Source organism: Salvelinus namaycush, chromosome 2, assembly GCF_016432855.1.
Source record: "Salvelinus namaycush isolate Seneca chromosome 2, SaNama_1.0, whole genome shotgun sequence".
Taxonomy (NCBI): Eukaryota; Metazoa; Chordata; class Actinopteri; order Salmoniformes; family Salmonidae; genus Salvelinus; species Salvelinus namaycush.
In genome coordinates this window covers 38,962,122-38,989,076 of record NC_052308.1, presented here as the reverse complement: position 1 = coordinate 38,989,076, position 26,955 = coordinate 38,962,122, and the positions used below count along the sequence as shown (strand labels likewise).

General features: G+C 42.4%; 1 protein-coding gene across 1 annotated transcript; it reads right to left on the bottom strand.

Moving 5' to 3' along the window:
• Positions 1–3,605: 3,605 nt before the first annotated feature.
• On the bottom strand, positions 3,606–18,084 carry ptgis (prostaglandin I2 (prostacyclin) synthase). Its single transcript, XM_038970647.1, has 10 exons — positions 17,942–18,084; positions 17,192–17,315; positions 14,934–15,109; positions 14,515–14,661; positions 14,156–14,283; positions 13,470–13,657; positions 10,664–10,829; positions 8,295–8,476; positions 5,291–5,442; positions 3,606–4,028 (listed from the first exon to the last, which is right to left on the bottom strand). The coding sequence occupies exons 1-10, from the start codon at positions 18,010–18,012 to the stop codon at positions 3,878–3,880; spliced, it is 1,485 nt and encodes a 494-aa protein (XP_038826575.1). The 5' UTR covers positions 18,013–18,084; the 3' UTR covers positions 3,606–3,877.
• Positions 18,085–26,955: the final 8,871 nt, after the last annotated feature.

Sequence of the window (26,955 nt, the reverse complement as noted above, 5' to 3'; positions counted from 1 at the left end):
TGAGGATTTCTCCATTTTGAACTGTCAAGAGTTCCACCGAGTTCAACAGGCAAGATCCAGGCAGGGGTAAGTTACGGACTACATTTACGCTTGTGAATCTGGGAGGGGGAGGGGGGGGGAGGGGGGGTAGAGAAAGAGAGGGATAAAAGAGAGGAAAATAGGAATAATGTTAATGACGAGAGTCTAGAATGGAGCTGGTAGCCCAGGCATTCACAATGACCTAGTCAGAACATTCCTCGAGCCATGCCACATACTCATCACCTACTCAGAGGAGTGAATACAAAGATGATGGGGGGGGGGGGGGGGGGGTTCTAAATAGAACGTCTTGGTTCTTTGGACGAGATTAAAGAACCTTTTACTAAAAAAGGTTCTACACATACACCCAGTAAAGGCAAAGAACCTTGAGTGTAATGTGGATTTGAACCATCAACAGATAACCTAACAAAGTCACTTCAAACTCTGAAATGCCTTTACATTTGTTTTATCTGTATTACATGGACATTTCTATCCATATTAACGATGCTGCTACATGATTTTGCCGGGTCAGAAAAATGTATAGTTGTCTCGTCTGACACCGTTCACATATGGCAGGGCGAAGATTACATTAGTATTTTGCAATATTTTTTGCAGAGTTCGGAATGGCAAACCGCAAGGTTCATACAAATCATGTGAAAAATGAATGAACATTTTTTTGTGCAATATTTTCAAGAGTCACATGTGATTGTCGGACTCGTGTGAACAAATCACGCGAAAAATGTCAGAAGATCATTTAAAAAAACTATAATCACGTGAAATGACACGTGATTTCTGGACACATGCATGACGTTTCACATGACTTTTCCCCGTGAATAAATCACATGTGAAAAATATAACTTGGGAAAAATAAACAGGTGAGTCAGATACGTCGTTTTCGGACATGTGTGAAGTTTCACATGTATTTTTCATATGTTCATTTTTCTCAGCACTCAGACACATGTGGTTTCCCAACATTTCACATGTGATATTATACATTTCACGTGTGTTTTTGTAACTGGCGGGACCCCGGTCTCCCACGGAAGAAGCCAACATCTTGACCATTCAACCAAGAGGCTACTGCAACATATTAACACCACCTTTTCACATGTGAGCAGAACACTATTTCACCACCACATGTGAACTTGCGATTCCAGATGTGAAAATTGTATTTTCACATATGAATCTTTTCACACGTGAAATTGCAATTACACTTGTGAAAGTGAGATTTTCTCATGTAAAGTGTTACATGTGAAACCGCAAAAATTTCACATGTGCAACTGCAATTTACATGTGAGGTAAAAATATGTTTTAATTCACACTGAAAAAGTGGTGTTAACATGTGAATTCTAAATGTAATACATGTGAAAATGTGGTTTCATGTGTGAAATTTAAGCTCAACACATTTGACATGTTTTTTTTTTATTGTTGTAAGGGTAGCTAGACAGGAAAAAGTTACTATAATCAACCACTTTACAAGCTAGCTAACTCTTACACAGAAATGTAACCTTTTTTTTCTAAGAGCGTAATCTGCTCTGAGATCGAGGGTGCTGTCCTGTCCACGAATCCATTCTGAATAATGGGTCGGGATTCGGCAACAGCTCAGGTGAACGCTGTCCACTCTGCACTGGTGCTGAAACGACAGCGGGCTCTTTTCACTCGACTGTGAACTGAACTAGGGCGAGTTCCTTTGGGCGGGAAAGCATGCTTCGAAATATTTAATGCTGTTCAAATTGCTGTATAACACCTAGCAAAGCAGTTCATAAGTGATAGAGCCATCATGACACCCGAACGCTGCACTCAAGTAAACCCATTTTACCTTAAATAAATAATGAACTAGAGACGTTTGCGACTGAGGAGGCCATTTTAAAACATGTTGAAGAAATGAATACATAAGGCTTATGTCACAACCATAAAGCTACTGATGCAGTACTTTCATAAATCCGGTGTTTTACCTGGTGTCTCTCTACAACTCAGACCAATGCGTTTTCTCTCACCGTTCAAGATGAGTTCCCAAATCAAAACAAACCATCCCCTCCCATCCTTCTCTGACAGTACCCCATGGAACGCTTTGGACGATCACAGATCCATACAGTAGCAGGTGAAGGATCCTCCACAGTGTCAGTTGAATATGAATGTAGCAGCATGCTCTGTCCCGCCCTCATTGATGAACCAGTTGCATGCATTTGCATTCAAAATAAGCTTTCAAAATCAAAGTAGCAATCCGTCTTGACTATATAAACATTTTGTATTTTCCATTCCTGACAATCAAATACTGTTGTGTCAACAAAGTTACAAAACTTACTTTCTCTCTACAGTATACGGTATAGCCTTGAGCCATCATTGACTAAATGCATCACGTGCTGTGGTGGGCCAACTAGAAAATAATAACTTGATACCGTCTTCTCCGTGGCCGTTTTTTTGGCAATGAAGTCAATATTGTGGATTAATCAACCGTTATTAGAAACCGAAATAACACAATTTATCTGCCACGGTCTATTGACCTGGCTATGTGACGGTTCTATTGGCTACAAAACGTCCGAACGTACATCTTCAAAAAGCTGGAATGTTAATGTTAATGTAGCAACCTACCAACTCCCCTGCGATTCCCCGTGCTATGAACGACAATTCCTCAATGTTCTTTTGCATTTTTCTTATTGCACATTTAAGAGGTTTAATTGTTGCTCATTTGTCATGCTGTGTGTAAATGTCTATTCATGTAGAGCAGGCCTATATGACTGTATTAAAAACAATGATATTAAATAAATAACAACAGCAAGTGAACCATCTAGCAATACTTGCTTTATAAAGGAAACCAACAAATAGAACCTGTTATTTGACTATTCGGAACAAGCCTCCCACATACCTTAACTTCAGGCTGGCTCATCCGACGGCAGCGAGAGGCAGATATGAAAACATTCAATCGAAGAGGAAAAAGGAAGAAACGTCATTGGTTAATTAGCCTATTCCTGGGAACGGTTTCTGACCCATTCGGTTTCAAGCGGTGTTGCCTCGGTGGCACGTTGGATCTCCTCCGCCTTGGACGTGGTTAGATAAGGGATCCTATACACTGATTTAGTCCGCCTACCATGTTACCCGCCCACTTTACTGAAAATAATCAACAATTATGTATATTGTGAATGCACACGGTTTTCTGCTCCGGGGTCTTCCCCCGTCCGCTGTCTGTGAGAAGGGCGGCGCGACTGGTAGCTGCGCAGGTGGATCCGTAGCGCGGCAGGCAGCTTCATCGCCCGGCTTCACGTTAAGGCGTTTAACCCTTACATTACAGGACTAAGGACATGCAATCTTATTCGCCACAATACACCATGTTGTTTTCCACAAAAATAGCGCCACATGGAGTACTAATTCCCTCCCAATTCATCCAGACAGATATAATGTAACTGCACTGAATTCTATCATCTAAACCCCCCTCATTCTCGTCGTGCTTCAAAGCCTATTTGTTGTCATGTGTGCACTTCGCCATATGGGTAAGGTTATGATGATGTGCAGTTCATTCAAGGCATTTGGTCTTGAGAGACAAGCAACACAAGCAAGTAATTCAGATACATTATTTATTATTCAGAGATATACAGTACAAGTGATATAGTTTGAATGTAAAAACAATATTAAAAAAAACTATAAATAAAAACATGAAACTGATTTGTATTGAGTGCAGTCAGTGTCAGGAGGATGTAGGAGGAAGTCATGTCCTAGCCTGGTCCCAGATTTGGTTGTGCTGTCTTGCCAACTCCTAATGCCATTGTCATGCCAAACATGGCTGTACAGCACAAACAGATCTGGGACCAGGCTAATCATGTCCTAGTTCTAGTGCAGGATGCAGGAGTCAGAGGTTAGGGGTCGTGTCCTAGTGCAGAGTCTTGAGTCTGTAGCGGACCTCCAGGTCTCCGTCGGGCTGGAGCATCCCGAAACCATAGCGACTGGGATTGACCGGAGGGACGATGGCGGTTGGGTCACACAGCTCCAGGTCTAGCCGGGAGAGGACCATGAACACAAACCTGAGAATCACATAGAAGGAGAGTAAGGTTAGTTAAGTCAATCCTCTTGACCCCCATTGGGAGTATAGGACGTCTAGCATGGCTCTGGAGGCACGAAGAACACTAGCTAGCAGAAAAATAATGACAGGTGACCTCATATTATATAACTGTCTGTAACAATATCAATCACCCAGCATGCATTGAAAGGGTTAAAGAATAATGTACACAATGCCTGCAGAAATACATCTGGATGTAGTCGGCCATGTAATACACTATTTGCATATCACACATATGGTAAAGCCTAGAGGTTGCGAGCACATACTGTATGTGCACAGCTGTTCCACCATCTTCCCATATTATCATCTGGCCTCTTACTCTCACTGTGGATAACTAGGATTTTACCTTTGAACTACAGATATCTGGCACAGAAAGACACTGACATTTGTAATGTGATTTTCTTCAAGGACCCTCTACCCCTCTACTGCTGTACATACAGTACATACCAGATGAGGCTAGTGTTAACCTAGTCAAGGGCTTTATGATCAGTTGACGATTGGAATCAGGTGTGCTAGCTCTAGAATAGTTCAAATACATGGAATGGCTGGGCGCCCCCGAGGCAAGGTTTGAAAACCACTGCCTTAGGCTATGTTTGTAGCGTGTAGTATATCATATGAACAACTAAGAAAATCCACTTCTCAGATCATCCCTTTATCTATATTGATCGTTCTGTCTGCTTAGCTGTTCTGTTGTATGGTATCTCTATTGAGTTAAAATGTTGGCTTGAATTATTGAAATGGCCGTTAACGACTGTGAGTGTGTGCTACAGTAATGGTACATGTCTCAGAGGACAGGCTCATTGTAATGGCTGGAATGGAATCAATGGCACGGAGTCCAACAGGGGTTTCCATGTGTTTGATGTGCTTGGTACCATTCCATTGATTCCATTCCAGCCATGGCAATAAGCCCATCCTCCTATAGCTCCTCCCACCAGGAGATGTTTGAAAGCAACTGGCCTAAGGCAGCGATCTTCAGGTGATTGTAAATGCCTCATGAATCATTAATACCTTGCTAATGAACTGATTCATTGGGGGAAACGATGTATGAACAACGTTGGGTGGTTTAGATGTACTTAGGTGAAAGGTAGCCTAATTGTGCTGTCTTGCCAACTCCTATGGTCATTGTCACGTGACAATAACAACAGAAGTTAGCAAGACAACACAAACAGAAGTGGGACCAGGCTATGTGTGAGGGAAAACAGGTGGAGAATGTCATATCACACTCACTGTTTGATGCCACTGACTGCAAAGTTTCTCCCTACACACATGTTGTTGCCTGCACCCCATGGCATGGTGTAATACTTTAGTCTCTCCCCGCCCTTATAGAACTTCTTCTTTTCTGTCCCGTCTGCATTTAGGAAGCGGTCATATTGAAATGTCTGTAAAGCAGAGAAGAAGAAAAAACTCAAGTTATTGTGATAGATAGATGCCACAGTACATTAAGTAGCTCCAGTGATGCTGCATACAAACACACACACACACACACACACACACACACACACACACACACACACACACACACACACACACACACACACACACACACACACACACACACACACACACACACACACACACACACACACACACACACACACACACACACATTACAGCCTTTAACCAGCTAATCCCCATGGGATCTCCTTTCTTAGCCCTTTAACCTTTCCATCATGTAATCCTGGCGCCATTTAAACACTGCGTAGTACAACACTGTGTATGACACACGCACTCACACCAGATGAGGCTGGTGGAAGGAGCTATAGAAGGACGGGCTCTTTGTAATGGCTGGAATGGATTAAATGGAACGGTATCAAACACATACGGAAACCACATGTTTGACTCTGTTCTGTTGATTCCATTCCAGCCATTACATTACAATGAGCCCTCCTATAGCGTCATTCTATTCAAATCATTCTATTTGAGTCATTCTATTCAAATCATTCCATTAGAGTCGTTCTATTAGAGTCGTTCTATTTGAGTCATTGTATTAGAGTCATTCTATTAGAGTCGTTCTATTAGAGTCGTTCTATTTGAGTCATTGTATTAGAGTCATTCTATTAGAGTCGTTCTATTAGAGTCGTTCTATTAGATTCGTTCTATTAGAGTCATTCTATTAGAGTCATTCTACTAGAGTCATTCTATTAGAGTCATTGTATTTGAGTCATTGTATTTGAGTCATTCTATTTGAGTCATTGTATTTGAGTCATTGTATTTGAGTCATTGTATTTGAGTCATTGTATTTGAGTCATTGTATTAGAGTCATTCTATTTGAGTCATTGTATTAGAGTCATTCTATTTGAGACATTCTATTTGAGACATTCTATTAGAGTCATTCTATTAGAGTCATTCTATTTGAGTCATTCTATTAGAGTCATTGTATTAGAGTCATTGTATTAGAGTCATTCTATTAGAGTCATTGTATTAGAGTCATTCTATTAGAGTCATTCTATTAGAGTCATTGTATTAGCTCAGCAGACAAAGCTTGATTCAGTAGTACTATACTCAGTACTCAGTACTCAGTACTATACTCAGAAACACTTTCACCCTCACCATGTTTGTGTATTTTTTTATATATTTTTATTTTATTTAACAAGGCAAGTCAGTTAAGAAAAACATATTATTTTCCAATAAGAGTATTTACTTAATTCAACAGATTGCTGTAATGTATTGTATTGAGAGGTTGTTTCAAGTTTTAATGTCACATGCACAAGTACAATGAAATGCCTGTCTTGCAAGCTCCAAACTCAACAATGCAGTAATCAATATCAATAGCAATGGTCCCCATGCCTGAATGCCAAGCGTCACGTCTGGAGGAAACCTGGCACCATCTCTACGGTGAAGCATGGTGGTGACAGCATCATGCTATGGGGATGTTTTTCAGTGGCAGAGACTGGGAGACTAGTCAGGATCGACGGAAAGATGAACGGAGCAAAGTACAGAGAGATCCTTGAGGACCTCAGACTGGGGCGAAGGTTCACCTTCCAACAGGACAACGACCCTAAATACACAGCCAAGACAACGCAGGAGTGGCTTTGGGACAAGTCTCTAAATGTCCTTGAATGGCCCAGCCAGAGCCCGGAAATGAACATCTCTGGAGAGGCCTGAAAATAGCTGTGCAGCGACGCTCCCCATCCAACCTGACAGAGCTTGAGAGGATCTGCAGAGAAGAATGGGAGAAACCCCCCAAATACAGGTGTGCCAAGCTTGTAGCATCATACGCAAGAAGACTCTGGGCTATAATCGCTGCCAAAGGTGTTTCAACAAAGTACTGAGTAAACGGTCTGAATACTTATGTAAATGTAATATTCCCGTTTGTTTTGTTGTAAAACTTGTTCTTGCTTTGTCATTATGGGGTATTTTGTATAGATTGATGAGGGAAAAACTATTGAATCCATTTCTGAATAAGGCTGTAACATAACAAATGGCTTCCTGCCATCCAGGACCTCTATACCTGTTGGCATTTATAAAATTGTACCGTAACTTCCTGTTTCCATTACAGCCGTCTTGATTTTTTAAAATGTGTTTGCTCGCATGAAAACTTTGGATGGAAACGTAGTTAGTGTAGTATTAAAAATTGCAAGGTCGAACAAAATCACACAATAAATAAAAATAAGAAATAAGAATAACAGGAGAAAGTAAGTAAGCGTCAGTTCCACTACCATATTGACAATGTGCAGGAATACTGGAGTGATAAGAGGTAGATATGTATAGGGGTAAGGTGACTAGGCAACAGGATATATAATAAACAGAGCAGCAGCATCCTAAATTATGAATGTATGTGAGTGTGTGCGTGTGTGTGTAGAGTCAGTATAAATGTGTGTGCATGTTATGTTTGTGTTGGAGTGTCAGTGTCAGTGTCAGTGTGCATGAGTGTATATATTCCTGTGAGTGTGCATAGAGACAGTGCAAAAATAAAAATACAATGGTCAATTCAGATAGTCTGTGTGGCCATTTTGTTAGCTAACTATCAGTCTTATGGCTGGGATAGAAGCTGTTCAGGAGCCTGTTGGTGTCAGACTTCCTGTGCAGAAGCAGAGAGAACAGTCTATGGCTTGTAGGCACACATTCGTAAAAGCTTTTGTCCTAGGTGCTGGATTAGACTGAACAGTAATCTAAATCTAAAAGAAATCTGTACACTGGCATGCTGTACACTGGCAGGTGTTCCATTTATTCAGACAATATTTCAACACCAACTGGGTCTTTGTCAGGTAACAGTATTGTGTTGTATTACCTGTGGATCGTGGTGTATCTGGGGGTCCATCTGAGGGCTGAGGAAGGGGAACATACACACCCTGTCCCCCTGTCTGAGGTCATATGCCTGTCCACTGGCCAGACGAAGGGTCTTGTCCTGGACCACCTCTCTGGTGATGATGGCAGCAGCAGTCAGACGCAGGGTCTCACTCAGAACACTGTCTGTGATTGGAGGGAGGAACAATACGTATGATGTCAGAAGGGGTGGCTGCCGGGTGCATGTGAATAATCCTGTGAATAATCATTCACCTTCAATAATCATGATCATTACCCTTGTCCCAGATCTGTTTGTGTTGTAAAGCCAACTCCAATGGTTGACAGCAGGTCAACATTCACAAGGTTGCAGGGCCAGATGGATTACCAGGACGTGTACTCCGAGCATACGCTGACCAACTGGCAATTGTCTTCACTGACATTTTCAACCTCTCCCTGTCTGAGTCTGTAATACCAACATGTTTCAAGCAGACCACCATAGTCCCTGTGCCCAAGAACACTAAGGTAACCTGCCTAAACAACTACCGACCCATAGCACTCACATCTGTAGCCATGAAGTGCTTTGAAAGGCTGGTAATGGCTCAAATCAACACCATTATCCCAGAAACCCTAGACCCACTCCAATTTGAATACCGCCCCAACAGATCCACAGATGACGCAATCTCTATTGCACTCCACACTGCCCTTTCACACCTGGACAAAAGGAAAACCTATGTGAGAATGCTATTCGTTGCTCAGCGTTCAACACCATACTGCCCTCAAAGAAGCTCATCACTAAGCTAAGGACCCTGGGACTAAACACCTCCCTCTGCAATTAGATCCTGGATTTCCTGACAGGCCGCCCCCAGGTGGTAAGGGTAGGTAGCAACACATCCGCCACGCTGATCCTCAACACGAGGGCCCCTCAGGGGTGCCTGCTCAGTCCCATCCTGTACTCCCTGTTCACTCATGACTGCACGGCCAGGCACGACTCCAACACCATCATTAAGTTTGCCAATGACACGACAGTGGTAGGCCTGATCACCGACAACGATGAGAAAGCCTATTGGGAGGAGGTCAGAGACCTGACTGTGTGGCGCCAGGACAACAACCTCTCCCTCAATGTGATCAAGACAAAGAAGATTATTGTGGACTACAGGAAAAGGAGGACTGAGCACGCCCCCGTTCGAATCTACGGGGCTGTAGTGGAGCAGGTTGAGAGCTTCAAGTTCCTTGGTGTCCACATCACCAACAAACTAACATGGTCCAAGCACACCTAGACAGTCGTAAAGAGGGCACAACAAAACCTATTCCCCCTCAGGAGACTGAAAATATTTGGCATGGGTCCTCAGATCCTCAAAAGGTTCTACAGCTACACCATCGAGAGCACCCTGGTGGGTTGCATCACTGCCTGGTATGGCAACTGCTCGGCCTCCGACCACAAGGCACTACAGAGGGTAGTGCATACGGCCCAGTACATCCTGCCATCCAGGACCTCTATACCAGGAGGTGTCAGAGCAAGGCTCTAAGATTTGTCAAAGACTCCAGCCACCCTAGTCATAGACTGTTCTCTCTGCTACAGCACGGCAAGTGGTACCGGAGCGCCAAGTCTAGGTCCAAGAGGCTTCTAAACAGCTTTTACCCCTAAGCCATAAGACTCCTGAACATCTAATCAAATGGCTACCCAGACTATTTTCAGTACCCCCCCTCTTTTACGCTGCAGCTACTCTCTGTTATTATCTATGCATAGTCACCTTAATAACTCTACCTACAAGTACATATTACCTCAATTACCTCGACTAACCAGTGCCCCCGCACATTGACTCTGTACCGGTACCCCATGTATATAGCCTCGCTATTGCTATTTTACTGCTGCTCTATAATTATTTGATATTTTATTTCTTTTTTCTTTTTTTGTTAAAACTGCATTGTTGGTTAAGGGCTTGTAAGTAAGCATTTCACTGTCAGGTCTACTACACCTGTTGTATTCGCTGCATGTGCCAAATAACATTTGATTTGATTTGAACAGCCATAGGCGTTATATAGCACAAACTGATCTGCCACCAGACTACACAATCATAAAACTATAGGTATGTCCTTCTGGAATGCTATGGATCACAAGAATATGTTCTAATATCACCCTGTGGCAAGCAAACTTTAACCTTATCAACCACAGCAAAAAAAAAAATATTTATCAATCTTTACTCATTCAGCTCTCTGAATCTTCCCTTTTTTCACTTTGTTATTCCACACAGTTCACACGAGCTTCAGTTCAATATTTCACTGTATGTCTTTGGCTGGACAGGCAGAGCCTTGAGAGCCCTGAGGTGGAAGAGAGTGTGAGTGAGTAATAGAGGAGGTTGCTTGAGCTCTTACCGAACACAGGTGTGCTGTGGTGCTCCAGTGTGTCCAGAGGGTGTCGCTGTAGAGAGCAGTCCTCCTGTAGACGCAGGCCTCTGATCTCCTTCCTCACAGCTCTCATGGCCTCGGGGTGCGTGAGCAGGAAACTCAGAAGCCAGAAGGCAGCAGGCCCAGCGTTACCCTGGAATGAAACAACACAACATAGACTCACAGTCAGTTCAGAAATGGTTTTGCAGTTCCAGAGTATGTAGTCAAAGACAGTGAACGCGTTACCGAGCATGGAGAGGTAGATACCTTGCAGTTATAGACAAATCCACAACAGGTACTGTACAGTGTGAACACGCTGCAAGAAGCCCCCAGGGGAAAATGGAAGAAGGTTTAGATACATCTAAATCTCTCTTTTTTTTCTCTTTCTTTCAGTCTCACTTTACTTTTATTTTCTCTATTTTTTTTATCCCACCCTGCATCATGATACTGCTGTACTGTACTGTAGTGATCTGAGGAGCAGTGAGGAGCCATCAGAGCTGTCAGGGCTGTGTAGACAGGGCGTAGACATCTGTCTGAACCTGTCAGCCAGTAATTGCTGTGGGCTCAGGGAGCTTCTCTCCTCACCCCCTTGCAGGCCAGGTCTTCACTGATCGACTGACAACCAGGGCTAATGCAAGATGAAGACCAGGTCCAATGGATCTCTGGTTGACTCACTGGCCTGTCCCGTCACAGATCCGTTACGACAGACACTAGGCTACACAAACTGTGTGAGGCTTCATCTCTTGTTGTCCCAGTTTGCTGTAGGGGTTACAGTCGAAGTGTTGCAGTAGAAATAGTCATTTCAAATGCTGCACGTTCTTACCAACACTGTATAGTTTTGTTATCAGATTGAGACACTTTGAATTGCCATTGAATTCACTATTAGACGTGTACACGGTAAGGAACTTTACCTCCTCCTCCACTCCTCTGAGTGTGTATTCGTACACTGTGTATTGGTGTAGTTGTGTTGAAAGCAAAGCCGCAGTCAGGTGTGTGATGGACTGAATGTGACACAGGCTCCCTGGGGTCCATCATAGGCATATTGACATTGGACTGGAGCCTCACTGACAGGCTGGTTCAGAGATTCACTGGACTGTGGAACTGCCTCCACCCCAATCCCCAACAACACACACAGAGCCAGAAACATAAAGTTCTCATAACTTTCTTGCAATATCTAGCGATTGTGTCTGTTGTATGAGAGTTTGTTGTATGTAGACAGCATGGAACTGCATTTGGAATGTTTGACTTCAGTGACATCTCTGATTCACTCAGTATTGTATTGTTACTGAGGAAGCCTACAGTACCTCTGTACGACTGGTGGTGACAGAGACAACAACCAGAAGATATTCTTCGTGGCACTTCCTTATACTCAGCCTCAGTTCTAATATGTTTCAGTGGTGATTGGTTCTGTCTGATTGTCTGTGACTGGAACAGTGAGTCTCTGTTCCAGAAAAGACATTAATAAGCAGGGAACAGTGATGCTAAGGGACTAGCTGTCCTCTCCTATCCCAGCCTGGCAGGTGAGCCAAGGTCCCCAGAGGGAGAGGCTCCATCTTGGCGAAGGACTCTCTACCCGCTCCCCTGGTCTGATTGTGCCGACTAGGCCTCCAGTGCTCCAGGCTGAAAGTAGCAGCCAAAGTCCCAGAGGGAGCAGAGAAGGCCTGGTACAGATGACACCTGTGGCTCTATTATTTTCTGAGGCTGGTGGTGAAGGCAGGTACCAGACAGACAGACATTACACTAGCTCCCCCATCTGGCCACACAGTGCAACAGCAGCTCATTCATAACAATTTGTTGGGATTGGTTTGTGACAGGAAGCCACAAGGAGCCTGCTATTAAACCGCCTCTGGAGCTCATAAATATAGAGTTAGATAATGCTTCATTGCTGTGATCTATATTGGATTTTGACATCAATATTCATTGATGTCTATTGCAGATGATACATCTAAATCAGTGGAGGCTGCTTAAGGGAGGACTGCTCATGATAATGGCCGGACTGGAGAAATGGAATGGCATCAAACACATGGAAACCATGTGTTTCATGTATTTGATAGCATACCACTTCCTTCTAAATCGTCCTACAATTTGTGTACTGTAGACCTAACGTTTGATCTAATTCTGAAATTAGACAGGTTGGTTTGGGCGACCCGCCAACTCTTCTTTTTTCAATAATGTTCTGGAATGTGTGGACCCATTGTCCCAGATCAGTTTACACAGAACTCCAAACAAGCCCAGGTGCCATGAAAACACATTCATAGAAACTCATGTCACATTCCTAACAATCATTACTTCTCACATAATGACATAACAAGTCAACTGTGCCAACAAGGAAGTCATGAGTCACTGGGAGAGAAGAATCCTGTGAACTTATTCATGCCAGGGCCACAGGTCTCAAAGAGGACACAGGAAGAGAAGGTATGAGAGTGACATCCAGGTGTGGCAGAACACTGTGAAAGCATTGGTCTTGGTTCTCTGTAATGTTGTGTGTGTGTGTGTGTGTGTGTGTGTGTGTGTGTGTGTGTGTGTGTGTGTGTGTGTGTGTGTGTGTGTGTGTGCGTGTGTGCGTGTGTGTGTGTGTGTGTGTGTGTGTGTGTGTGCGTGTGTGTGCATGTGTGTGTATGCTTGTGTGCCTGTGCTTGTGTGCCTGTGCTTGCATGTGCTTTTTGTGTGTGAATTTGTATGCTTGTGTGTGTGTGTGTGTGTGTGTGTGTGTGTGTGCATGCTCTTGCATGCTCTTACATGCTCTTGCATCTGTGCGTGTGCGTGTGAGTGTGTTCTTGTCTTTCCCACTCACCTGGGTGACCCAGAGCTGAAGCAGCATGGCTCGTCTCTGCATCTCCGTGTCCACTCCTTCCGTCTGTAGATGGCTGAGGTAACTCTGCTGCCAGGAGCTGCTCTCTGACCCCTTTCCTCTGCTCAGCCACGCTGGGGACAGCAGCTCCCACAGTCTCTCCTGGGACAGGCTTGCTGTCCTCTTCTCCTCTAGCAACATAGAGAGAGAGACAGGTTAGAGAGGAAAGATCACCCAGAGAGAGACAGGTACACTCTTAGAAAAAAAGGGTTCAAAAGGGTTCTTCAGCTGTCCCCATAGGAGAACCCTTTTTGATTCCAGTTAGAACCCTTTTTGGTTCCAGGTAGAACTCTTTAGGGTTCCATGTAGAACCCTCTGTGGAAAGGGTTTTACATGGAACCCAAAAGGCTTCTACCTGGAACTAAACGGGTTCTACCTGGAACCATAAAGGTTATTCAAAGGGTTATCCTATGGGGGCAGCCGAAGAACCCTTTTAGGTTCTAGATAGCACCAGAGTGACAGGTACACCGAGACACAGGCACACACAGAGACATGCACACGAACACAGAGAAACAGGTACAGAGAGACAGAAACGTATTGTATGAATAGATCCATTCCGTATTGATATAAGTGACGTACGACCACGTGCATTAGATGAAACTCGAAACTCGGTGTACGTGTAAATGTACCTTGCTTGAGGGTTGAACGAGCCAGTTTGGCGAGGAGACCATCAAACGTGCGGAACTCTTTGTAGACAGTAGCGAGTGCGGTGACGTCGTTGCTGTTCTCTGCACCGAACAGTGTGAGATACCCAGCCCTACGAGGACAGAAAGAAGCATTAACTCTAGGGTAAGAGTACGTCTTCCCTCTTGTGTAAGAGTTATGCAATTTTCTCCAGGTGTGATACTGTCATTTGAGCCTAAATCCACCCCTGGGCCAGTGACCCAGAGAAATGTCTGATGTAACCTGAAGAGCAGGATGACTGTTAAACACACAAACAGTAGCTGGCCAGTCCAGACAGAATTTGGTTCTAGGTTCTGGCTCTTACCCGAAGAGCAAGCTGTAACAGAGGCTGAAGAGGCCATCCTGCCTCCAGTCTGCTGGGCTACAGCTCCTCTCCTCATCCCGTAGCAGTGTCTGGAGGTGGAGGTGCATGGTGCTGCTTAATCTGGCCAGGCTAGGGCCCTGGAAGTGCCTGGACAGGGATTTTATGGAGAGGTCGAATTATTGCTACAACATGTTACCTCAGAGAATTAAATGAATTTTCAAGTAATCTATTCTGGTGGAAAATGATGTCTCATTACAATACCATATACAGTAATAGAAAAGAATAGAATAGAAACGGTATGGTCCTTGACAAGGACAGGTAGATGCAGCGGAATTGGATTAAGATGGCGTGTGTGGACAGGTGTGGATGTGTGTGAAGTCAGGCGTGAGGTCATGTGGATACAAGTCTAGAACACCTACTGTTCCATCCAGGCCCTCTCTGTGTCTGGGTTGTGATTGGGTAGTCTCAGGCTGAAGATCTTTTGCATCAGGACCTGGGCGTAGCGACTGAAGTCCAGAGAGACTGTGTCATCGAGGACCGCGTCATAGGAGTTAGGATCCAGCAGCACAGTGATGTAACGACCACAAACACGCACCTGGGAGACATTATTTGAAACGTTAAAGCCACGGCCATGTCTGTACACGTCTGTCGTAGTCACAATGCACATTACAAGTGTTTGAGATTGTTTGAGAAAGCAAAATGAGTAGTGAGTAGGAGATGCACATAGCACTACTCTACAAAGACGAAAGAAGCTTTTGAAAAAGAACCTATCCAGGTTCACAGCAACCCTTTCTATCTCAGTAACAAAGATATAAAGAATGTGTTGAAGATTGATGAGGTACTCAGGTACAGATACAGTATAGGATTGGCTGCTAGAATCTTGACTTAGAACCAAAGAAATTGATCATATTACTCCAGTGCTAGCCTCTCTACACTGGCTTCCTGTTAAGGCAAGGGCTGATTTCAAGGTTTTACTGCTAACCTACAAAGCATTACATGGGCTTGCTCCTACCTATCTTTCCGATTTGGTCCTGCCGTACATACCTACACGTACGCTACGGTCACAAGACGCAGGCCTCCTTACTGTCCCTAGAATTTCTAAGCAAACAGCTGGAGGCAGGGCTTTCTCCTACAGAGCTCCATTTTTATGGAATGGTCTGCCTATCCATGTGAGAGACGCAGACTCGGTCTCAACCTTTAAGTCTTTATTGAAGACTCATCTCTACAGTAGGTCCTATGATTGAGTGTAGTCTGGCCCAGGAGTGTGAAGGTGACGGAAAGGCACTGGAGCAACGAACCGCCCTTGCTGTCTCTGCCTGGCCGGTTCCCCTCTCTGCACTGGGATTCTCTGCCTCTAACCCTATTACAGGGGCTGAGTCACTGGCTTACTGGTGCTCTTCCATGCCGTTCCTATTAGGGGTGCGTCACTTGAGTGGGTTGAGTCACTGACGTGATCTTCCTGTCCGGGTTGGCGCCCCCCCTTGGGTTGTGCCATGGCGGAGATCTTTGTGGGCTATACTCGGCCTTGTCTCAGGATGGAAAGTTGGTGGTTGAAGATATCCCTCTAGTGGTGTAGGTAGCAGTGCTTTGGCAAAGTGGGTGGGGTTATATCCTGCCTGTTTGGCCCTGTCCGGGGGTATCGTCGGACGGGGCCACAGTGTCTCCCGACCCCTCCTGTCTCAGCCTCCAGTATTTATGCTGCAGTAGTTTATGTGTCAGGATGGAGTATTTCTCCTGTCTTATCCGGTGTCCTGTGTGAATTTAAGTATGCTCTCTCTAATTCTCTCTCTTTTTCTCTCTTTCTCTTTTTCTCTATTTCTTTCTTTCTTTCTCTCTCTCTATCGGAGGACATGAGCCGTAGGACCATGCCTCAGGACTACCTGGACTGATGACTCCTTGCTGTCCCCAGTACACCTGGCCGTGCTGCTGCTCCATTTTCAACTGTTCTGCCTGTGGCTATGGAACCCTGACCTTTTCACCAGACGTGCTACCTGTCCCAGACCTGCTGTTAACTCTCTAGAGACAGCAGGAGCGGTAGACATACTCTGAATGATCGGCTATGAAAAGCCAACTGACATTTACTCCTGAGGTGCTGACCTGTTGCACCCTCGACATCCACTGTGATTATTATTATTTGACCCTACTGGTCACCTATGAACATTTGAACATCTTGGCCATGTTCTGTTATAATCTCCACCCAGCACAGCCAAAAGAGAACTGGCCACCCCTCATAGCCTGGTTCCTCTCTAGGTTTCTTCCTAGGTTCTGGCCTTTCTAGGGAGTTTTTCCCAGCCACCATGCTCTTACACCTGCATTGCTTGCTGTTTGGGGTTTTAGGCTGGGTTTCTGTACAGCACTTTATGACATCAGCTGATGTACGAAGGGCTTTATAAATAAATTTGATTGATTGATCTCAATTTGATCACCCTGTTGCAGACAAACTTTCTTGCGATGCAGAATTGTTTTAACTTGTAGTGTATTTGAGGTTTAAAAAGGCTCGTAATTTTCACTTTGAAATGTTGGACTTGTGTTTGTTTCCCTTTGGAAAAATCTATCAACCCCTACAAAATTGTCCATGAATTATAATTCACATAATTTACATTTCCTGTTGCTGCATGGGATATTTTTCTGCTTTAGCAAACTGGCTTGTACACAAAAATGCATCGAGAACTCCTACCGTAAAAATGTCACCATGTTTTTGTTTCATCCGTGTTAGAAACTTTGCAGCATCTTTTCCAAACTCCAGGGCATGACCCAGCCACGGAATGAAGCCTTTGTCTAATGGTGGTTCATTTTTCTGTCTGGTGGAAACAGACGGACAGACAGACAGCAGACAGACAGACAGTTGTCAACCAAGATGAACACTGTTCAATAGAAGGAGTTAAATCACTTCATCTCCCAAACTAAACCAACTGGTTGTAGCGCCACAGTTGGCATAAGGACATGCCCTTAAGCAGTCAACTGTGTGAGCTGATGTGTGCAGACATAAAGTAGGCTAGTAATACACTGTGGAAATGGGAAATAGGGCATAATCAATGTGTACCATATAAGAAATGGTCTGTGTTTGAATGGTCTAGGGAAAGGTTATATGAAGAATTGGATAATCCACGTTAATGGTCTAGCCTGCACTTTCAGCGATGCTGTATGTTCAGTAAGGCATTTTTTACCCTGACATTTTTTTCATTAATTGATTTCTGTATAGAAAGTACATTTCTTTGTAAATTATTAAGTAAACAGTATGTGAGACGTTGGTTAATCTTTTCACCAAAATGTTCAATATCAGAGAGAGAAACTAAATTATAGCAAACGACATTGACTTCATCCTTGAAATATTGTAGGCTTATTCTTTTTAAACTCAAATAACGTCATTGATTTACAATGTATTGTTCTACAATCCGAATGAAAAAGAAATATGAAGAACATTTACCTTGAGCGGGAAGAGTAAAGAATGACGAGAGCGAGCAGACCATTGAGCAGTAAAAATATAGTCCATAACATTTTACCCGTTAAAGAGAGAGCTTGACAGTGAAATGAGTTCCTCTGGAGCTGTGGGCTTTATTGTCAAGTGGCTGCCCTACAGTAGATCCGAGGTGTGGGTTGGAGATGGGTGGGGTTTGTGACAGGTGTGTGTCATCTTAGATTCTCTCTGTCACAGAACAGACACTGGAGCTCTGCCAACAAGTTTTCTGCATGACAAAAAGGGAACTGAAATTAAAATCTCAAGAAGAGTTTCTCAATCACGATTTTTTTGTACATTTTAATATTTTTTAAGAAGGCTTTGGTCCTTCTCTGCAGTTATTCCTAACAGAAAAGTTCCTTGATTTAAGCATCTCCACACTTTAGTGTGTGAAAAATGGGAATTCAAAGTCCTCTATGAGTGTTTCTCAATTATTTTCTTTATGAAATCCCAGTTAGTCCTATAATTATTGGTCTTTGGTCTTTCTATTGCACTTGTTCCTGATAACGAAACTAGCCAATCTGAAGCATCTCTCCTCTGTTGACTTATTCTGTTGAACAGGCTACATATAGTACATAGTCTCACTCGGTCACCAGAGTAAGAACATTCCATTGGAATGAGAGAACCTAAGTAAATGGACTCTTCTTACTGTTGTAGAGATCTTGTAAAGACATGCCTCCCTCTCTACTCGTCTGTTTACCTCCCCCCCCCCCCCCCCCCCTCATTTTCAGCAATCAATCTTTGCAGCAAGGATTTCCACTGTCTTGACAACAGAGTTGTTTCCTGTCAGTTATTTCCTGTCTGTTTGACAAATGGATGTTTATTTCGTTCACACCTTGTTGATGATTAAGCTGGCATTGAACACCACACCAACCACCGGCGTTTATTTTTGTCACATGCATGTTGATTAAACTGACATCCCACACAAAATGGAACTAGCACTGTTAAAATTACGCAATAATGAATTTCCCCAGAAATGTTTACCACCACAGCTATTCACCATAGAAACGTACCTACAGGTGTAGAATCTTAATTTGAGCCAGTTTGCTACAGCAGGAAAATGATCCTGCAGCAACATGAATGTGAAATAATAATGGACATTTTTTGTAGGGGTTAATACATTTTTCTTAAGGACAAATCAAGTCTGACATTTTAAAGTGGAAATGACAATCGTTAAAAGCTTTTTTAAACCTTGAATACACAACAAGTTTTCATTTCCTGCAATGCAGGAACATTCCAAGAAACAAAATAGTGATCAAATTAAGATGGTTCATCTGTAGTTTCACTTCCCTAGTACACTTGCAGGTTTGTGACAAATTTATATCTGTTTGCATATAGGCCTAATCCTGCTAACTACTCAGCAGTATAAACATGGACACGTCTACTCAACTCAAACACACATATAGATGAGTTTGAATATGTGAAAGCCAACAATATTTACATAGAGTGGGAGAAATCCTCTTTAGACTTCTTGGCTGAGGTTCTGTATTCTGCTGAGTGTACTGTGGTGTGTACTGCGGTATGTACTGTGGTATGTTCTGCCACTGGGATGTGTGCTGTGTGCATTTGTCATGGAGATGTTCCCACATGAAGCATATTCCGTGAGTGTATTCTCCCCTCAGCAGAGGGCTGACTGATAATGGCTGGCTATGTAAGCACATACAGCACTGACATACAGTAGGCCACTGTGAAATGACTTGCTTTTTATCCACATCAATAATTTCCCCAAATCAATATCAGGAAATCAATTACATACGCTGATGAAAAACATGTGCATGATAAAGACTACTGTATGTAGAGGGAAGTAAGGGATTCATAGATAGCCTAAACCTATAGCAAGGCAGGGACTTAGACATGTGATAATACGATGATATAATAGTCTACTATTCCCACAAGACAACACCCCATTTCTTTGTTCTTTGGAGCAACCACAGCAAACGCTGACATTGCAAAAAGTACACTGGGATTATAAAATGTTATATTTTTAGAACTTCTTATTTTTGGAACATCTTCAAACAGTCGAGTCAATGAAGCACTAATACAATAGGGAGAGCTTTTTAAAATGTAACCGAGTTGACTTTGAGGCTGGTTGCCACTGAGACGTATTATTACACTTTGCTAAGAGGCCCTGTGGAGATTCCGAGATAACACTGTCAGTGAAGAAGAATACTACTGTTACTCAATGAGGTTATGTGCAGTCATGGAAGGGGTGGACTCATAAGAGCCGAACATGTGTCTGTGTCTGCAGTGAACCGTTGCTGTTCAATGTAGTGTGTTTGGTATAATGTGCATTGTGCACACAGTATTCAACTCTGAACATAGCACAGCAAGATGAGGTTACTATACACCTAGTAAAATGTATACGCCCACAAATGTTCGGCAATCTGCTGTTTTATAATTGTTTTCATTGTGTCCTAAGCTTAATATTTCATACGAGGAAATCCAAGTAATAAAGTTATCACTACAAAATCTTGATTGAAAAGTTATTGACTACAATCTCAATAATACTGTGGCTACATCAGCATCAAATCAGTGCTATAGTAAAGTCAATGTAAACGTGACAGATTCCACCCCATACTGAAAGGAAAGGAGACAAATTACAGTAATGTGTCTTGAAGAAACATTGACATTGTCATAGTTTTTCAACCTAAAGTGATCTATATTCATTATCTGGCAGTGTTTCAGTTGTCTAATCTATCACTGTGTTACTGTCCCAGGGGTCAGTTCAGGGTCAGTCATTAAAAGCCTGGGTGTCTCTCCTCCACTAATGGTCCATCTCAGGGGTCAAAGGTTGTCATATTACCAGAGCCTGGCTGTATTTGAAAAAATTACTAGCTGTCAAATCCTTGCTTCATCTGTCCTTGTTGTTGTCTGCTCCTGAGCAAGGCAGTTAACTCACTGTTCCCCGGGCACTGAAGACGTGGATGTTGGTAGCCCCCCGCACCTTTCTGATCCAGAGGGGTGTTTGGGTTAAATGTGGAAGACACATTTCAGTTGAATACATTCAGTTGGACAACTGACTAGGTACCTCCCTCTCCCTTTCCCTTTCCATTGTTCCCTATATCCAGGCTGTATCACAACCGGGCGTAATTGGGAGTCCCATAGAGCGGCACACAACTGGCCCAGCGTCGTCCGGGTTTGACCGGTGTAGGCTGTCATTGTAAATAAAAATGTGTTCTTAAGTGACTTGCCTAGTTAAATAAAGGTTAAATGTAAAACATTTAAACAAATTAAAAAAAATCTCATTTGAATTTAAAAAAAAATGTCTCCTCCCTCTCAAAGCTCATTGGTGGAGAGTCATACCTAATGTAAAAGTAATGATACCTTAATAGAAAATGACTCAAGTAAAAGTGAAAGTCACCCAGTAAAATACTACTTGAGTAAAAGTCTAAAGGTATTTTGTTTTAAACATACTTAATTATCAAAAGTAAATGGAATTGCTAATGTGTACTTAAGTATCAAAAGTGAAAGTAAAAGTATAAATCATTTAAACTTCCTTATATTAAGCAAACCAGACCGTCCAATTTTTAAAATATGTTTTTATTGACGGATAGCCAGGGGGACACTCCAACACTGAGACATAATTTACAAACGGAGCATTTATGTTTAGTGAGTCTGCCAGATCAAAGGCAGTAGGGATGACCAGGGATGTTCTCTTGATAAGTGTTTGAATTGGTTAAAAAGCTACTTTTGGGTGTCAGGGAAAATGTATGGAGTAAAAAGTACATTATTTTCTTTTGGAATGTAAGGGAAGTAAAAGTAAAAGTTGCTAAAAATACAAATAGTAAAGAAACGTACAGATACCCCCCCAAAAAAGGTACAAGGTACTGTACTGCACAAAATACAGAATTGGTTGCATTTTGGATGCAGCCACTGAATGGGAAATGGACAATGGATCCTTGTTGGGCCTCAAGAACAGCGATGATGCTATCGTTTTTCTCCTTCACTGCAATGCCTTTGGGATCAGAGTCGAGTTAGAAGAGTTTGGGGGTTCCCCCGGTTTGGAAAAGAGAAGATTCTCCTTCAAGAGTCACAAAAATGGTATTTGCAAATGCATGGTGATACATCTTGCATCTTGGCTAAGTTCAAAGTCCGGTTGATGGCTGCCACAGGCCAATATCTGGTTCCAAGTGTCTGAAAGAATGCTCTTCTAAAAATACCACTCTGGAACCATATGAGTTCATACAGTATACAGTGCCACTGTCAACGTAGCATTCTGATCCTTTCTTTTGCTGTGAAACCCTTCAGTGCATTACTGTTTATTTTGGATGATATTAAAAATAAGACTTAAAAAAATATATATATATATTGTTATTTAGTAGACACTCTTATCCAGAGCGACTTACAGGAGCAATTAGGGTTAAGTGCTTTGCTTAAGCTTTGCTTAAGGGCACATCTTCTGTGTTTCTTACCAGCAACCTTTCAGTTACTGGCCCAACGCTCTAACCGCTAGGCTACCTGCCGCCTACTGTGAATACCTTTACCTGGAGTAAGATATTATATCATGCAGGAATACAATTCTAGCAAACTCCACATATTATCAGTAGACACAAACCTTCAGACAATACAAATATGTTAAACATGTCTGTACACATGTATCCACATTTGATCCTGTGCACGAGGTTTTGACAATCAGCAACGGTCAAAAAAAGAACACCTGATGACACAGAATTGAGAAAGTGCAAAGTAATCTTGCTTTACTGGTAAATCTAATCTTCAAACTCTGTCTTTAGAATAAAGGCTACGAAGAAATGTGAGTCATTCAGCCACAATGACTCTCCCTGAAGGCTCATGCTTGGGTTGCTGAATAATACCTTCCAGCAGAGAGACAAGAAAAACCTTTAATCTTTCCATTTAGTCATAGCAATAATAATAACATTCATTCTGTGTCATTGACAATGTTTGTTATGTTATGACTGCCAAGGCTGTTGAATTATGAAACATACAGATATTATCCAACATTAAAACAATGTTGATATTATAATTAGCCTACAACAGTATAGCTCTCTCTTCTGTTATGAGGGTTGTATTCAGAGGGCTGCATTGAGGTCGGTAAAGCAGCCTGCAAATGTAGGTATTTTATGCCATCATTTCCAGGTCACCAGTGTCTGTGCTAACGATGATGTGCCTCTTTCAATCTCATCATTTAAAAATCTGTCACCATATATCAGCAACACTTCTAAATTGCTTTGTCACCACGTGCATAACCGCTGTACCGTAATGACCCTTTGCATGTGTGTAAGTGTGGGAGTGTGTGTGTGAGGGGAGGGGTGTGTGGGAGGAGTCTGAGATCACTTTTGCATCCAACTCTTGCTGCAGCAGACAGAGACCTCGCAAGAAAAGGGGTGGCTGGAAAGGCGTATGGAAAAGTGCACGATGCTATTCTTGCTCATGCACCCCACTGCAAGGCAGTGTTTATACTGAAACATATAATTTACCAAATGTAGTAAATGCGGATTCTTCATATTTTGTTGTTGTTGGGACATTCAAATATGTTATGTTGAGGAAAGAGGGGAGTTGTCCAGATCTGTTTTGCACTTTTAACCAGTTCAACGTCGCCTTGATCGCTGTGCAACCTCAAGTGCATTTTGAGACCCTGGAAATCTCTGAAACGCATGTAGCCCTCCCTGCTTCACGCATTTGACGGTTTTTGCCGAAGATATTTGTAGGCTAGGATACTTTGTGGTGTCGCGAGGCGAGGTGTATAGGTTTCCGTCATCTATTCCTGAAGAATCATGTCATCTCATACGAGAGTCAAGAAGGACAAGGAGATTATTGGGGATTACGAGACTCAAGTGAAAGGTTGGTATTTCCTAATCTAATTGCTTGTGTTTTGATGGTCTTCATTCAAAATGCTTGAAAACGGCTCTTGCTTTAAAATCGACCTAGACCCATGAAAAAAGCTCTCATTTAAAACCCCAAAAGTAGGCTACGATTATGTCACATCGTGATATGCATGTTCAAATACTTTTTTACCTGAACAAAGTATTATATTGCCTGCAAAAAAAGGGAATTAAGAATTTTCTATGCACTGCAAAAATGAACATGGACCAGAATGACGTGCTCTCTCTACTATTTATTGTTTCTGCTGTGAGGAATCACCATATTCAGAGAATTATTTAGATTTATTTCCAGATATTCGTTTTTAAACAACTCAAAAAACAGTAACAGTATGCAAATCTGGGAGCCAAATGAACGGCTCTTTATGTGATTCACCAAAAAGATCCGTTCAAAAAGATCCGTTCTTTCGCGAACGACCCATCGCTAGAGTAGACACTTGCATAACTTGCAATTCGAGAGTGAACGACATTGATGGCATCAACAGCATGTTTTTAGTTTATCTTGAACAGAAGCATTTCTTATGCGAATATTTTGGGCCGTTTTTTGTGAATATACATGGTCAGGAGGTCCCAGTAGCCAGATAAACATACATTTCCAACAGATAACTCTTATTCAACATAATTTGGTTAACATCTCCGCACAATGCACTTTACGTGAGTAGGTCTACTAATGTATGGATACGATACTTCAGACATTCCGATAGAATAGTGAAAATGCATAACACCACATTATGCAGCATTAACATGTTAAACAATATGTGGCGAAAGTTATTCTTATCCTTAACAAGGGAAAGATTATAACGTGTGTGAGAGAGAGGTTAAGGACAGCAGCACGGTTCATTCAGATAGCTAGTCTCTCAAACCAAGGCCAGGTTGTCTTCATTTTAGAGAATGTGATACATTGAGATTAATTTTTCACTAACTGGTATTTTGACCAATCAGACCAGGTCGATAGGAGCCGTTGTGATTGCTGCGTTCATAACCAAGCTGGACGGTGGTAATTACCAGCTGTGACGTCGTAAATACCAGTTGGATGCATTCAAGTGCTTTGAACTCGTTGAGAAACGCCAATTGTCAACAAGCCCTGTCAACCATAAACTAAAAGTACAGCTGTGATGCTTATAAACAAATGAAGGTGTTCAAAAACCATATTTGTAGATTGCTTTTTATAAATAATGTTTTACATTTAACTGCCAAAAACGCTGCAATCGAGGTCATTTCCTAAGTAGGTGACGTCAGAGTGGGAGAAGAAGAAGCTCGGATGATAGATGAGTTTCCCACTAGTAATTACGAGTTGGAGGGGCGTTGAAGTGGAATTTTCCCAGTTCTATGTGGTAAATATCACCTTCCCACTTAGTTATGAAGACAGCATTAGTGTCTCAGAGACTAAAGGTCATGACCTCTGACCTGATCACAGTCTGCTCTGACCAATGCGGTGGATCATTATGATGATGCATCACCACCTTTTCACTTTAGGGTCATTTCAGTAGGATAATTCCTCTAATAATGAGGTTGTTCCATATGATTTCAATCACTTTCTGACTGCACCCCTTTTGATTTAATCAAAACCTTCTATACCTGTTGGCCCAAGGTAGAAATGATCAGAAAGTTACTTTTTGGACCTGAATGCCAAAACATTCAGGAGATAGAGATGTTCTTTATTTAAAGTTTATAAACAGGGTTATCAAAATATTCTCAAATTTCTTGGAATTTTTTAGAAAATCATTTTTTGGGTCATTTTTTTTAACCGTTAACGTCAATTATCTAAAAAAAGGTTTGTGTTGTGCCCGTCATCGGTTGAGACACAGCATGCTCTAGAATACAGGGTGGGTGTCATTTCAATCATATAAATATAATTCATAGAATGGACCTCTCTTCAGACAACTGCGTTTTAGCTGGTACACCATTTAAATATAAATTGAATTGAACATTTAATTTCCAATTACTATCAGAAACATGGCCACTGGTCCATCCACTGTCAAATGTCTATTGTATTACCTAAACTGTACAAAAATATAAACGCAACATGTAAAGTGTTGGTCCCATGTTTCATGAGCTGATATAAAAGATCACTGAAAGTTTCTATAAGCACAAAAAGCTTATTTCTCTCAAATTTTGTGCACAAATTTGTTTATATCCCTGTTAGTGAGCATTTCTCCTTTGCCAAGACAATCCATCCACCTGACAGGTGTGGTATATCAAGAAGCTGATTCAACAGAATGATCATTACACAGGTGCACCTTGTGCTGGGGACAATACAAGGCCACTCCAAAATGTGCAGTTTTGTCACACAGCACAATGCCATAGATGTCTCAAGTTTTGAAGGAGCATGCAATTGGCATGCTGACTGCAGGAATGTCCACTTGAGCTTTTGCCAGAGAATTGGATGTTAATTTCTCTACCATAAGCTGCCTCCAACATGGATTTTAGAGAATTTGGCAGTATGTCTAACCGGACTCACAACCACAGACCACGTTTATAGGGTCGTATGGGCAAGCGGTTTGTTGATGTCAATGTTGTGAACAGAGTGCCCCATGGTGGCGGTGGGGTTATGGTATTGGCAGGCATAAGCTATGGACAACAAACCAATTCTATTTTATTGGTGGCAGTTGGAATGCACAGCCATACCGTGACAAGATCCTGAGGCCCATCGTCATGCCATTCATCCGCTGCCATCACCTCATGTTTCAGCATGATAATACACGGCCCCATGTCGCAAGGATCTGTACACAATTCCTGGAAGCTGAAAATGTCCCAGTTCTTCCATCGCCTGCATACTCCAGACATGTCACCTATTGAGCATGTTTGGGATGCTCTGGATCAACATGTATGACAGCATGTTCCAGTTCCCGCCAATATCCAACAACTTTTGCACAGCCATTGAAGAGGATTGGGGCAACATTCCACAGGCCACAATCACAACAACAACCAGATCAACCAGATCAACTCTATGCGAAGGAGATGTGTTGCACTGTATGAGGCAAATGGTGGTCACAGCAGATACTGACCGATTTTCTGATCCACTCCCCTACCTTTAAAAAAAAAAAACAGTATCTGTGACCAACAGATGCATATCAGTATCAACATTCATGTGAAATCCATAGATTAGGGCCTAATTTATTTATTTCAATTGACTGATTTCCT